Source organism: Ostrea edulis, chromosome 1, assembly GCF_947568905.1.
Source record: "Ostrea edulis chromosome 1, xbOstEdul1.1, whole genome shotgun sequence".
NCBI lineage: Eukaryota > Metazoa > Mollusca > Bivalvia > Ostreida > Ostreidae > Ostrea > Ostrea edulis.
Genome location: NC_079164.1, coordinates 35,809,860 through 35,823,768, shown reverse-complemented (window position 1 = coordinate 35,823,768; position 13,909 = coordinate 35,809,860). Strand labels below are relative to the sequence as shown.

Genomic DNA, 13,909 nt, shown 5'->3' with positions numbered 1-13,909 from the left:
CAGTTTTGTGTTTGACAACTGTGATCCCAAGAACCCCAATCCTTGGGACTTGTTCACTGTGAACCCAAGCAAGATGACTCTGAACATGAACGACCGACCCCAGCCAGTCACAGTGTCTTTCAAATCCAACAAGGAGGTTCACATCAAGGAGCAGCCCATCCTCAAATGCCAGGTGATCGAGCCCAGGCTCGGTGATGGAGGAGAAATCATCGCTAACATTCCCATCAAAGTCTCCGCAGAAGCTGAATTTGCAAAGTAAGAAAAGACGCTTATGTTAAAAAAACATCATTTTCCATGTGATTTTATTCCTTAATATTTACATTTAAAAAGTTTTTGCCTTTGATATCACTACAAATTTTAATGATAGCCATTTCCTCATGAACGTGTTGCACTTGTAAACAATGCGTGTGTGAATACAGATGAATATAGTACTTTTATTTTAATGATTGGGAATTCTGACAGAAATGAAAGTAGACTGTTATAAATATAAGAAATAATCTTCATTTTTGAAAATGCGTGAGGGTATTAACTGTAACACTTCACGCTGGCATACCTTTATTGAAACGTTAACAATTAACATGATTCATGAAGGATGCCTGCGTGAAGCGTCGCAGTTCATACCCTTATGTATTTTCAGAAATAAAACTTATTTCTTAAGTAACTTGATACTTTCAAACATTCCATCACTGATTTATCAATTCGGATTTTCTTACAATTTTTTTGGTTTCCTTTTCAGATACTCAATATCACCAATCAGCGACATCAACTTTGGAGCTCTACTCGTAAATAACAAGAAACAGAAACAATTCACTATTTACAACCAGGGCAAATATGAGTTTAAATACACTGTCACCTTAATGCAGAAGGACAAGGACACACAGCAGGCTCAAGGTCGTGGAAATCGCCCGTATGTATCAAAGTATCTACTTGTAATCACAGGATCATGTAAATTGACCATGCGTATTAAACTGTCTACTGACGACTTCAAGTTCCATGTTGCCAAAAATCTCTCATATGTATTTCTGCCTGTAATCACATAGAATATGACATATAACATCGATATTTATAAACTAGATGTGAATTTCAAAAGAAAGTAATTTTGCTTGTTTTACATAGACCTGTTAAAGACAACAAAAGAAGTCGATCTCGAGATGGCTCAAGCTCGGGTCGCTCAGTGGCGAAACCAAAGAAGACAGACTCAGTCAGGTGAGGGGTTTACTGAATGGTAGACCTGTAGTTAATCTGAATGGTAGACCTGTAGTTAATCTGAATGGTAGACCTGTAGTTAATCTAGATACCGAGGTGGAGGTGAATTGTAGTTTGTAACTCGATCATTTAGAGTAGACATTCTTCAAGACTGTAGAGATTGCACAATTAGAAATAGTCTTTTAAAATAGTCTTTGGTGCAAATAATTAGGGCTGGGCAATGCAATACATTGATGTAGTGTAATACAGTCATAAAAATATCGTATCACAATATCTTTCTGGAATATCAGGTTATTATACACTGTTCTTAACATAGATCTTATCTTGAAATTTATTTCCTTTTACTAAACCATTGAATATTCATTTATTAACACTTAATCTCACATGCCTATTAACTGGCTTAGAGGACCATAGGAAGTTTATTGTTCCCTCTTATCAACAACTATTTGCTTTGTCATTTCAGTATAATTCCAATGTTATTTATTACAATTGTTTTTATTGGACAAAAATAAAGCTGAACAAGAGTTTACACATCAATAAATCCGAAAACGCGATGTATTCATACACGCCTGAAAACAAATAACATAGTGCGAGGAAACTATTCAAATTTTTGCAATTGTTAATAAAGTGAATGAATTGGAATTATAAGAATCAAACATTCTTTTTGAAGAATTTATCGATGTGTAAACTCCGGACATTTTACTCACAAACTTAACATAAAAGTGCAAATTAGCACTTTTATTCAGTTTGTGATTAAAATGTCCAGAGTTTACACATCGATAAATTCTTCAAAAAGAATGTTTAATCCTATAGTAAACTACAACAATCCAGTTTATATTTTATAAACTGGTCAAAAATTATCTTCACTCTTGAAATAATCTATATAGAGAAAACCATTTAATATTATAATGATTAAAAGTCAAGAACTTAAAAACACCAAAACTTTTCAGAATTCAGTATAATACAGTATGTGTACTTTTTTTTAGAGGGATTCAAAAGATTCAAATTTAGCAGATTTGGTGGTGAAACTGTTTTTTGGTTGCACTAAAATATGGAAATCTCTATTCATCCATAAATTATCAAACACAGAACAAGCTCTCAATCATGATTACGCCAAATAGGCATCAGCTCCGATTGCACCCAATTTTAGATATGCTAAAATAAGTACACATTATTATACCCCCAGAATATGGTAAAATACTGCAATGTATTGCAATATGAAAATTTATTGCATACGAAGCCATAAAAGTAACTTTCACTTTGTGTTTCACCAACAGATTTCATTGATACAGAAAATTTATTGCAATGCAAAGCCCTAAAACTAACTTTCACTTGGTGTTTCACTGACATATTTCATTAATACATGTAGTAGTATTGTAACATATACCACCGCTCTGTAGTGAATGAGGAATTCGACATTAATCTGATTAGATTACACTGTTGATATAGTAGAACTTTCCTTAGCATTGATTTTATCTTCTTACAAACAAAACCAAGCTTTTGTAGTTCATAAAAATCAGTATATTGGTGCTATCTGGCAAATAATAAAACCTTCATCTATATGTGACAATGAATAAACAAGAAATAGCTCTCCAACATTAAATTTTGGTTGGTCAGTTTTGGGCAAGAAATAGCCCCGGCCAAAAACATCAAATTTTGATTGGTCAGTTTTGGGCAAGAAATAGCTCCTCAACATTGAATTTTGATTGGTCAGTTTTGGGCAAGGAATAGCTCCACAACATAAAATTTTGATTGGTCAGTTTTAGGACAGGATTCTACAAAAGCTTGGTTTTATTGCTTGCTTGCTGTGTGTCTAATTGTGTGTTTCTTGGCTTTACAAAGTACTAGTGAGTTTATCAGCTATAGCAAGGCAGGTTTACTAGAACGCACCATGTCCAGAAATCAACAGTTCTCCAACCAAACTAACAGACGCACAGGCCCTTTCAGGTACAGGGGCATATGCTCCTACACAACCGTAAAATGCAAAAGTCTATAGAGAGTTAATTTCAGCTTCATTAGCATCAACTTATCAATTCATTTAAAATGTTGTTGTTGTTTATTAGTCAAAAGCAAATACAACTTATAGACATGGTAAAGGTATAGTTATAAAATTCCTTTCTATCAGCAATTTTTCAGTCTTGTCCCATATGACATGGTAATTTATTGGCTGTGTATCGTTTTACTTAGCTAACGGTCTGGGACATTTTGAAAATTAGCAGAATAATGGGTATTTATGTGTTGAATCATTTATAAATGCTTTTTTGATTATTTTAATTTTTTACTGAGTATTAAGTTTGATGTGTTTATTTTTTTTCAGACAAGAAGGAGTGGGTGGACAGTCTCGTCTTCAGTTTAAGATCTTCACTCTGTCCCCAGCATACGGAATTATCTACCCTGATCACAGTCAGCAGATTCTGGTGGAGTGTGCTGCAGAGATGCAGGGGAGATTTGATGAGGTAATGAACTTAAAATTCAACATTTCCCATTATTTTGATTTACTAGAGCAACAACCACTGCACATTCTAACTTTGGAGAGAAAAACAACTGAAATATTTTTGTGGAAATCTCTGTTCTGCTACTATACAGAGTACATATCTCATAAACCAACTGTTGTTCATAAACTCCCAACTAGAAACCCACTGCAATATGCAATTCTCTTGAGTGGGTCAACCTATACATGTTATTCAGAAACAAAATAAACGGTGTGTGATGACAGATATTTGCGACGAAGTCTTGCCCATCATTCGAAAGCCTTTCGAAAGCAAGTGATAATTTACTCACATCATATGTTCTACATTGATTTGATTCTTTTGTATAGGAGCTGTCTATAGACATCACAGACCGGGATCCATCAGACCACTACCCACACGGAATATCCTACCGAATCATCGCCGAGACCTGCACACCATCCATCAATGTCGATGACATCGGCTCCATCTTCGAGGAACACAGAATTGTTAAGAATCTGGCCCTTTGGCAGCACCACAGCCAGGTATAGAACTGATTGAATTTATTTGGGAAATATGTGATAATACTTAGAACTGTCATTGAATTTTATTCATGGAATATTTTATGATACTGTAAAATCAATTGTATTTTTAGTGTAGACATACTCATGAATTCAAATTTAAATGTGAGAGTCACAGGTCTTTATTATATGATCTTGAAAATGGAGATTCCATGTCGCGGCAGACATTGGCACGTTAAAGAACCCGCACTGCTAGGGCCCTTAGTGCTAAGCATAAGTCTTAATTTATGGTACTTCACCTACCCCTGGTGACGTCTCAATATGAGTGAAAAATTCTTGATGGAATGTAAAAGAACCATCCAACCAAACAACAGACTGTAGAATCTACAGTATGTAATTCTCATCAGAAGTAAAATATACATGACTGTATTACAGACTGTAGAAAACACAGCAATGGATGGCGGGGTGTATGGGGAGGATGACAAGAAGTTTATATTCAACAATGTGATCATTGGACGTAAAGCCAAGGCCCGCTTCAAGATCAGTAACACTAATAAGGTCCCCTGTGACATACTGTTCTCTGTGAAGGCAGTCCAGACCAAGGGAACCAGACAACTGCAGGACATCTTTGAAGTGGAACCAGTCAGGGCTCAGATCATGAATCATAGTCATGTGTATGCAACTGTCACATTCACGCCCACGTCAATGCAGGTAAAGGGCTCACCATCTTCCTAGTTAAAGTATTAAAAATTATAAGTCCTTGAAAAAAAATATTTTTGTGAGATCAGCTGTGTAAATTTATATGCGGGAAGGAATTTTTGCAGGCAGTTTTTCTTGCACTGAAAAAGTGTATGCAACAGAAAATATTACATATTTTCATAAGTTTGTAATCTGACTCAAAATTACCAGCAATTAAAGTCACACAAATTGAACCAGACATACAGATATAAAGCCCTGTTCTATAGTAGTATGGAGGAAAATCCTGGTCACAACTAATTTGAAATGTTATAAATTTCCAATGAAGCTGAAATGCTCTAAATAAAAATGTAAATGTAGTAGTGATATGTTTGATAATATTGGGATCCTGTATTGTTTAAACTCTTTGCAGAATTTCAATGCCATATTTGAGGCAGCCATAGAAGGTGTGGCTACTAACCAAGCCAGAGGAAAGAACTTAATATTCGAAGTTTCGGGAGACGGAAACCTTCCCAGGATTACGATCCAGAAGCCAACAGTCCGTAATAAGCGTGGCCAGGCTCTAATGCTGTTTAAAAAGAACTTGATCAATTGTTCAGAGACAATGCCATTGGTCCTTGTCAATGATGGGACTCTGCCCAGTAAAGTGGATATTGATTTAATTGATCAGGATAGTGTGTTCCAACTCAAACCTGCTGACGGAACCAATGCTATCATGGAAGATGATTATGAGGGTATGTTTACACCATCATCCATGCTGTTTTGAGAAAGTTATTGCAATTTTAAGAATATGCAAATTTTTACCTTCTAACTGATTGGACAATAAAGATATCAGCAGTATATCAATTTATGTTGATGAAGCCCCACACTGCCAATGCATAACAGAGTCCATTCATATTTCTCATATTTCAGACACCAAACGTCCACACACTGCGTCTGTGATTGTTGGAGTAGGTGAAACTGCATCCTTCACTGTGACCTATAAACCCTCGGCAGTTCAAAGGTCACAGGGTCACATCCACTTGATGGTGGTCGACAATCAGTATGAAGACTCTGTCATTCAACTGGTGGGGGAGGGTTACCAGGATGATATTACGCTTGACAACATTCACAGTGTGGGGAATGGCACAGAGCTGGAATTTGAGGAAGGCAATATGGCAGAGGATGATGTAGCAGGTAGGCTGTGCTTAGAAGAAAAAAACTAGAAACTCAAGAATTTCAACTCTCTGCTAAAAATTGAGGAAATGCCAAATATGTCTTATTGTCATATTTATATAGCGTATAGTAAAACACACTTTTAAATAGTGAAGTGCTGGGGACAAACAATTTTGATTCGTTATAAACATGATTTGTTATATCCAATAAGCTCATTCTACAGGGAATGAAAATCACTTTGCTGTAAGTGTGAATTCATTATAAGCATGTTTGCTGTAACTGTCTTTTTCTGTACATGTTCATATAATTTTAGTCTGATTTTATGCATCAAAGTATCATGTTTTTCAGCTGCCAAGCCAAACTTGATCCGATTTGGAGACTGCTTCATCAATGAGCCCCGAACGCTGTCCTTTTCTATGAGGAATCATTCCAAAACCGACTGCCTGAGGTTTGCCTGGCCTGACCATCCGCAGCTTAAATTCTCTCCACAAGTGGGTCACCTTCATCCCAACACTGCTAAAGATATGACTGTCACATTCAAATCTGACCAACCCAAGGCCTTGTCAGAAAGCCCCATTCTCTGTAAGGTCACCAAAATCACGTTTGACAAGCCGCTGGACAAGATATCCGACTGGGATGACAGAATCCGCACTGTGAAGTGGATTGATGTTCCCACGTCTCCACAGCCATCAAGTGAAGGGTGGGTTAGGTTGTCAGGGATAGATTTATCACGATTACTGTAGAAAAATCTGTAATGACATTTTTAACTGCTTATTCATAATCACATATAACCTTGTGATAAATATTGTAGAGGTGCCAAGGCTCCCTTAAGTAGCCGCCCAGCCAAAAAGAAGGTCATCGAGACTGAAACTGAGCCCATTCACACTGAACAGGCAGACTCGAGTCGAAATGTCGAGCTCTTGGTGTCAGCAGCAGCAGACTTCTGTAAATACGAGTGCAAGGTCGAATCCATCTACTTCAAGGACACGCTCATGTTCCAGAGCAGAGTTTATGAGTAAGGCATTTTAAAAAGTTAGATATATTTGACAAAAGTTGTTTTATGTCAACACAAAATATTATTCCATAAATTAAATTTTGATTCTTTCTGCAGATTTACGATCAGCAATAAGGGCAGTATTAAAATGGACTACAGCTGGCAGGTTGTCATGGAAAACATGCCCCCACCCCCACAGAGGGCAGTGACCTTTTTGTCCGAGGGAGATCGCCCCGAGTCCAGGATGGAGGTGCCTGACACCAGCTATGTGCCGTTTAGTATTGAACCCGAGTTTGGTACAATTAATGGTGGCAAAAAACAGAGCTTCACTGTCAAAATGGCCCCACTGGAAGTCAGTGAATATGAAGGCAGACTGATCTGCACGTAAGTGCTCTAGCTAGGCAATGATAATGTTTTTCTGCAGGCAGAGAATCGCATGATATACAAAATTAAAAAGATATTTAATACAGGTGCTGATGGTTTTATTTTACAGCTAGAACAGCGTTTGCTGACATTTATTATTTTTAAAGCACTACAGTAAAACATGCTTATAATGTATAATGAAGTGCTGAGGACAAACAATTTTGATTCTTTATAAACATAATTCGTTATATCCAATAAGTTCATTAAATGTTTTAAAACTACCGAGAATGAAAATCACTTCGCTGTAAGCATGGATTCTTTATAAGTGTGTTTGCTGTAACCGTGTTTTACTGTAGTGAGTGACGAATGTTTACAATTTTTGAACAAATGGAATCATTGTAATGTTTCTAAATGTGATCACAGAATTCCTAACCTGGAGAAAGGTCAGCAGGGACCAGTGGTTGGTCTGAAGGGTAAGAGTCTGATGCCTTACTGTCACTTTGAGCTGGAGGACTCAGACTATGTCAGTGGTGCCAGGAGAAACCCGGAGATGAAGGGACCAAATGGAGCACCACCAGGATCCACCCTAGACCCCAATACCAGGGTCATCGAGTTCAGCTGCATTGGCGTGGGAGTCAAGAATGCCAAGTAGGTTTCAGACACCTTTCCATTTAAAGTTAGCGGGTTTTTTTGTACGTAACGGAGACATTGGGCTCTGTGGTTTGTTAATCTAATGGTGTAATTTTTGCTGTTTTGTAGATCATTTGCAATTGTAAACCCCACTAGTCAGCCATACAGCTTTGAATGGACTTGTGAAGATGAAGATGATGCCAAGAAACCGTCAGCATTCAAGTGCCTGACCCCTAGGGGTAGTGTCAAATGTGGAAAGAAATTCCAGGTAAATACTACATTCACAGTATCCTCAATAGTAAAAAAAACTTAACTATTTTGTCTTACCCTGTATAATTGGATTATATTTTTTCACATTTCAGATTTCATTTGAGTTCACTTCCCAAGAGCTGACCCTGGTGGAGTCCTTCTGGAGATTTCACATTCCTGAGCAGAACATCAGTGTCCCCTTCTTGTTGGTGGGTCAGGCTCGGGAGCCGGACATCTCAATGGATAGGTCACACATGAACTTCAAAGCCCTTCTTATTGGTAGGTTGTTTTTAAAAGGGAATTAATATTTGTGTCAAAAAAGTTATTCTAATTCTAGAAACACCACAGGCACTTTCATCGCTTGGGGGGACTAATTACTAAATACTATGTATAATAGTTTAGTAATCAAGCCCTAAGTGATACAAGTGCTCGTGAGAAACACATCCTTCAAGTTCCAAACTCCGACTGAGCAGAGTGTTTATGTGAATATTTCTGTACGTGCAGGACATGAGGCAGTGGAAACAGTCTACCTGATGAACAATGAGGACCAGCCATTCTTCTTCCAGTTTGAGGAGGATTCGTGTCACTCTGCCGGCTTCGCAGCTCACCTGGGAGTCAGCCCCATGTCTGCCACCATCCCTGCCAAATCTCAGTGAGTTGGGGTGTTTCTTATGGGAATTTGTGGGCAACATTCTCTTGTTAATCTTTATCGTTTTCTGTACACAATTTTTTGGCGTGCCTTTTAAATGCCAATAAACCAGCATTTAACCATTCTACTTATCAATTTATTGTCTGTTTACTGTATCTCACTTTTGGACATCTTTAGTTATTAATTTTATGAGATTAATGTTAAATGCAACTGTTGTCCCATGGAGTAATCTCCCCTTTTTGTAATAAAGATAAAGTTTCCCTTGACTGGCATCAGGTTTTTAAAGCTGTTATATGAAGACAATTTGGGTTTAATTTTTCATATAAAACATGTCTTTTTGTTCAAACAGTTCAACAGATTGCTTGTCAATATGTCTTTTTTTGGTTGGTCCAAATGCTTGAATGGCCAAGCTATATTTTCTGCATATGACTTTTTATTTTGAAAACTGATTGGTTCCTACTGTATGAAATCATATGTATCTCAACTAGAGTATTGCTCTATTCCAAAATAAATTGCACGTGTCTTCCGATTTCTTGCTCATGACAAATACTAGGTTGGTACACATCGTAAGCTTTGTTGCACAAGATTAATCTCATAAGATCATCATGTGTTTTAGAAAATCCATGCTTGTGTTGTGGTTTAGAACGTAATTCAAATCAACTCATTAATCATTTACATTTCAGGATGCCAATAGAGCTGTACTTTGTGCCAAACTCAGACAAGGAAGTGAACTTTAACCTTGTGTGTAAGGTCAAAAGGAAAGTGCTCCCAGTGACCCTGAATGTAAAGGCAGAGGGGTATGCCATGAACTGCCAGCTGTTGTGTGAGGATTCCCAGGGGATCAACAGGGAGTTTGTGTCGGATGGAATCAATATCATCAGATTTGGAGAGGTATTACAATGAATATCATTGTCACATCAGCTGGTGGAAAATTTGGCCTTGACATTAATGAATGACTTTTATCAGTCACATAGCTTTGACCTTGCCCTTTCAGTTCATTGAGTATGAAACCTCTATCTTGTAGTGCTAAAAATATTACCAAAGCTAAAGTTACAGACAGACAAAGAAACAGAAAGACCAAAAGCAATAATTCACCTGATCTTTGATCTCATAGAGGGGGGGGGGGGGGGGGTGTTGCATCAGAATGTGATATTGACCTATTCTAAAGGCCTTAAAGATGTGATGTAAATACATGTATACCCGGTACATAACAAATACCACTACATCATTTAATGGGGGCCAATATTCTGAATAACAGATACTTCTTTATTACATCAGTGCTTCCCAAGGTCTTCTGGTACTTACTGGACATTTGGTCCAGTAATGGTTGAGATATTACTGGACCAAATCACATTTTACCAGACCAAAATAATCACCTATTGGCCCCACCCAACCCTTGGGGCCATGATTTTGACAAACTTGAATTTACAATATATCAGGAAGCTTAAAATTTCATGTAAATATGAACTTTCTAGCCCTGTGGTACTTGAGAAAAAGATTTTTAAAGATGTTCCCTATATATTCCCAAGTAAAACTTTGATCCCCGATTGTCGCCCTACCCTACCCCTGGGGCCATGATTTTAGCAAACTTGAATATGCACTATGTCAGGAAGCTTTCATGTAAATTTGAACTTTCTGGCCCAGAATGGCATCGACGACGTATTTTATTAGCCCAAGCACTTCACATCGATTTGTCAGTGGAGTAAACTTTTTCAACCCGTGTTCAACACCAGTGTTATGAAATATATAGTTTTTTTTTAAACTCGAGCAATTCGCTTAACTCAAATTCAAATTGTTCAATCAAATGTGCCCTTGTTGTTAAAGTACTTCTTGATCAGAGTATAGTTTAAACGCTTTATTTACCTGCTATTTATTACCTAATTCAAACGCTTCAAAGACGTCTGTAGTTTCACGGGTTATTGCTCAATTGTATTATCACCCTCTCGGGGGAATTGAAGATGATTGCAAGATTGATAAATATATGAGTTAATCGTAAACACGTTTTCTGTTTGCAATGACTAAAGAACAGAATAAATTTTGGGACATGCTGCTAAAAACTGAAAATTTATCTAATCATGTAATTTATTAGAAAAAAAATTATCGGACACTTGGTCCGGCCAATAACTGATATTGATCGGACCAAAATAAAAATTACCGGGCATTTGCCAATGTCCGACGAACCTTCGGAATCACTGTTACTTGGAGACAAAAATTCATTGATTGATCATCACAACAGTTTCTTTAAGCTATTGTGTATACATGAAATCTATAAAAAGTGAAAAAATTGTAATAATTATGGATCTATATTATGTTATTGAATTTTGAATAGTCACTCAAGCTATATTGAAAATTCTTCCAAGATAGAAAAGATAGGAAAAATAGCCTTTCTAGGATGAGTGCTATTGATTTTGTGTTAAAACTGAGTGGTACATTGCACAGGTGGAGGTGAATGAGAAACAGCTAAGGAACCTGACCATTCTGAACACCGGCAAGTTCCACTCTGACTACCAGTGGGAGCTACACATGTCCAACAAAAAGAGAGAGATGGTGGCAATTGAACCTATGAGTGGAGGAGTGGAGCACGGAAATCGAATCAACTGTAAACTGACCTTCTGTCCTCCGTGTAGGACCACACTCAAAGACACAGAAATAGTTCTCAAGGTATCAGTCTAGTAAAAAATAGTCCTCAAAGTATCAGTGTAGTATGAACATCATCCTCAAAGTATAAGTGTAGTACAATGTATATATTCAAACTTTGAAATTATCCTCAAGATGTCAATGAATTTTAAAATAATCCTACTTAATGAAAAATTAGTTATTGTAGAACTGAATATTGCAACCATTTAGATGGAAATTTTTGTTACAGATCTCTCATGGCCCTAGCTATGTAATAAACCTGGAGGGGTTGGGTGTGACCCCTGGGCTCAGTTTCTCCTTCCCCAGCTACAACTTTGGAAACTGCTTCATCATTAAACCTGGCATTCCACCACAGACTAAAGTCCTTACACTGATGAACAAAGACAAGAAAGAAATCAGGTAGCGATATATACACTGATTACGTGGGTCAATACATACAATGATTACATAGGTCAATATATACAGTGATTACCTAGGTCAATATACTGTAGATTCCTTATTTTACATGAGTACTTAATATAGCGAAAAGCCTTATGGACGTCTAATCACGTGATCGTGAATTCATGGGTGGTCTATTGATCAGGAGTTTCAACATGTATTTCAGCAATATAAAAGTAAAAGTGGGTAATTTTTTCGCATGTGATGCTTCTTGCGAAATTACACAACGATGATTTCCTCGCATGTATTTAGTGTACAATGATTATGTGGGTCGATATATACAATGATTACATAGGTCAATACATACAATGAGTTTGTGGGTCAATATATACAATGAATACTTAGGTCAATACATACAATGAGTTTGTGGGTCAATACATGCAATGATTAAAAGGACACTTGATACTAATATTGGTGTCAGGAATAAAATAGATTTTTCTGAAAATTATAGTTTGATATATTTTGGCACATTTTCATTTAACAAGTGTATCATTTATATGAATAGATATTTTGGCACTTTCATTTTTGACAAATTTTCATGATCCAACAAAAAATCCCACATTTACTATAATATATGGTATATTGATGAAGAATATGAAATTCACAAGCTTCACGGTCAAAATTTTCTTTTTTGTAGTGTGGAATGCTTATACCCCAACAATGACTACCTGCGACACACTTTTGAGAGCGGAATCTGCATTCCCTCAGGGAAATCCTACGACATGACCTTCACCTTCTGTCCGAGAGAAGCTAAAAGATATGTAGAAACTGTGCGGTTTGAAATCAATGGTTTGTCCAAACAGAGTGTGCAGATAATTGGAACTGGAACAGAATTAAAGGTATTGATAAAGACAGGTGTAAATCTGATCAATTTGTACCTCTCTCTTATTCAATCTATAATGATCTTCAATGGTTTTTCCAGTTCTCCTTTTTAATATATATCGTAATTTTTCAGGTTGAAGTAGCTGATCCAAGACACAAGATTGTTGACTTGGGAGCCTCCGAAGTCACTAAGAATGCCCCAAAGAAGAAGAAATATATTCCAATTATCAACAACAGTCCTGCTCCTGTGACCTTTAACCTGGCATTAACCCCAGAGACCCCTGCCCTCCAGTCAACAGGTGCCCTTACTATTTCTCCTACAAACACAATCACCTTGGAACCTAATGGCATGTGTAAGGTAGAGGTGGCCTTCACCAGTAATACCAGAATCCCTCAGTTCTCTGAGGAGGTGACCATGGAGTTTGCTGGGCAGTATGAGACCCTATTTGTAGTAAAGGGCCAGTGTTTGGGTATGGAGGTCAACCTGGACACTACAGCAATCCCATTCCCTACGGTCGTCAAGGGTAGCTCAAGCTCACGGAAACTCATCATGAGCAACACAGGAGACATGACTGCCAGGTAGGCACTGGATTGATTCTATCTAGGTCAAGGTTATCTGTCTCCCGAATTCCGATATTTTAAGTTCATTAGTGATATTAAAAGAATACTTTGTACAAAATTTTCTCCTAATGATGTATTTCAGGTTTAAGTGGGACTTGAAGAAATTCCGTCCAGATTTCTCAGTTTATCCAGTTGAGGGTTGTATTACACCTGGCATGGATGTGACCTTTGAGGTGACCTTTGAACCTAAAGAGGCTGTGCCTGACATCAGATATGATGTAAGTCTTAGTTTGTTAAAGAAAGATCTCCATAAACCATAATCAGCTGATATAAGGTCTCAAAGAACCTTATTCAGCTGTTTTTCAAGAAATATGAAATATGCCTAGGTTTCCCACTTGCATATATCACTTATGGGCTCATTCATCAAAACTATTGCGGTGAAAAAATGCTTGTTAAAATTGCACCATGTGAGTACCAAAATGAATCTTTAATGTATTGTAAATCATAAGTGGTTATAGACGGTAATATTTTGATGCTTGTA

The 13,909-nt window shown here is 37.2% G+C and overlaps 1 protein-coding gene across 1 annotated transcript in view; it reads left to right on the top strand.

Annotated features, from left to right (window-relative positions):
* The window catches only part of LOC125658106 (hydrocephalus-inducing protein homolog), a 52,526-nt gene that overhangs the window by 34,802 nt on the left and 3,815 nt on the right, over positions 1-13,909 (top strand). The window contains 22 exon segments of the mRNA XM_048889241.2: positions 4-255; positions 737-907; positions 1,117-1,206; positions 3,049-3,153; positions 3,524-3,662; positions 4,025-4,198; positions 4,610-4,885; positions 5,283-5,604; positions 5,783-6,046; positions 6,374-6,725; positions 6,837-7,040; positions 7,137-7,403; positions 7,806-8,030; positions 8,142-8,280; positions 8,375-8,540; positions 8,766-8,913; positions 9,594-9,801; positions 11,350-11,571; positions 11,777-11,946; positions 12,623-12,824; positions 12,941-13,386; positions 13,511-13,646. Of these exon segments, the coding sequence (XP_048745198.2) occupies positions 4-255; positions 737-907; positions 1,117-1,206; positions 3,049-3,153; positions 3,524-3,662; positions 4,025-4,198; positions 4,610-4,885; positions 5,283-5,604; positions 5,783-6,046; positions 6,374-6,725; positions 6,837-7,040; positions 7,137-7,403; positions 7,806-8,030; positions 8,142-8,280; positions 8,375-8,540; positions 8,766-8,913; positions 9,594-9,801; positions 11,350-11,571; positions 11,777-11,946; positions 12,623-12,824; positions 12,941-13,386; positions 13,511-13,646 (4,678 nt within the window).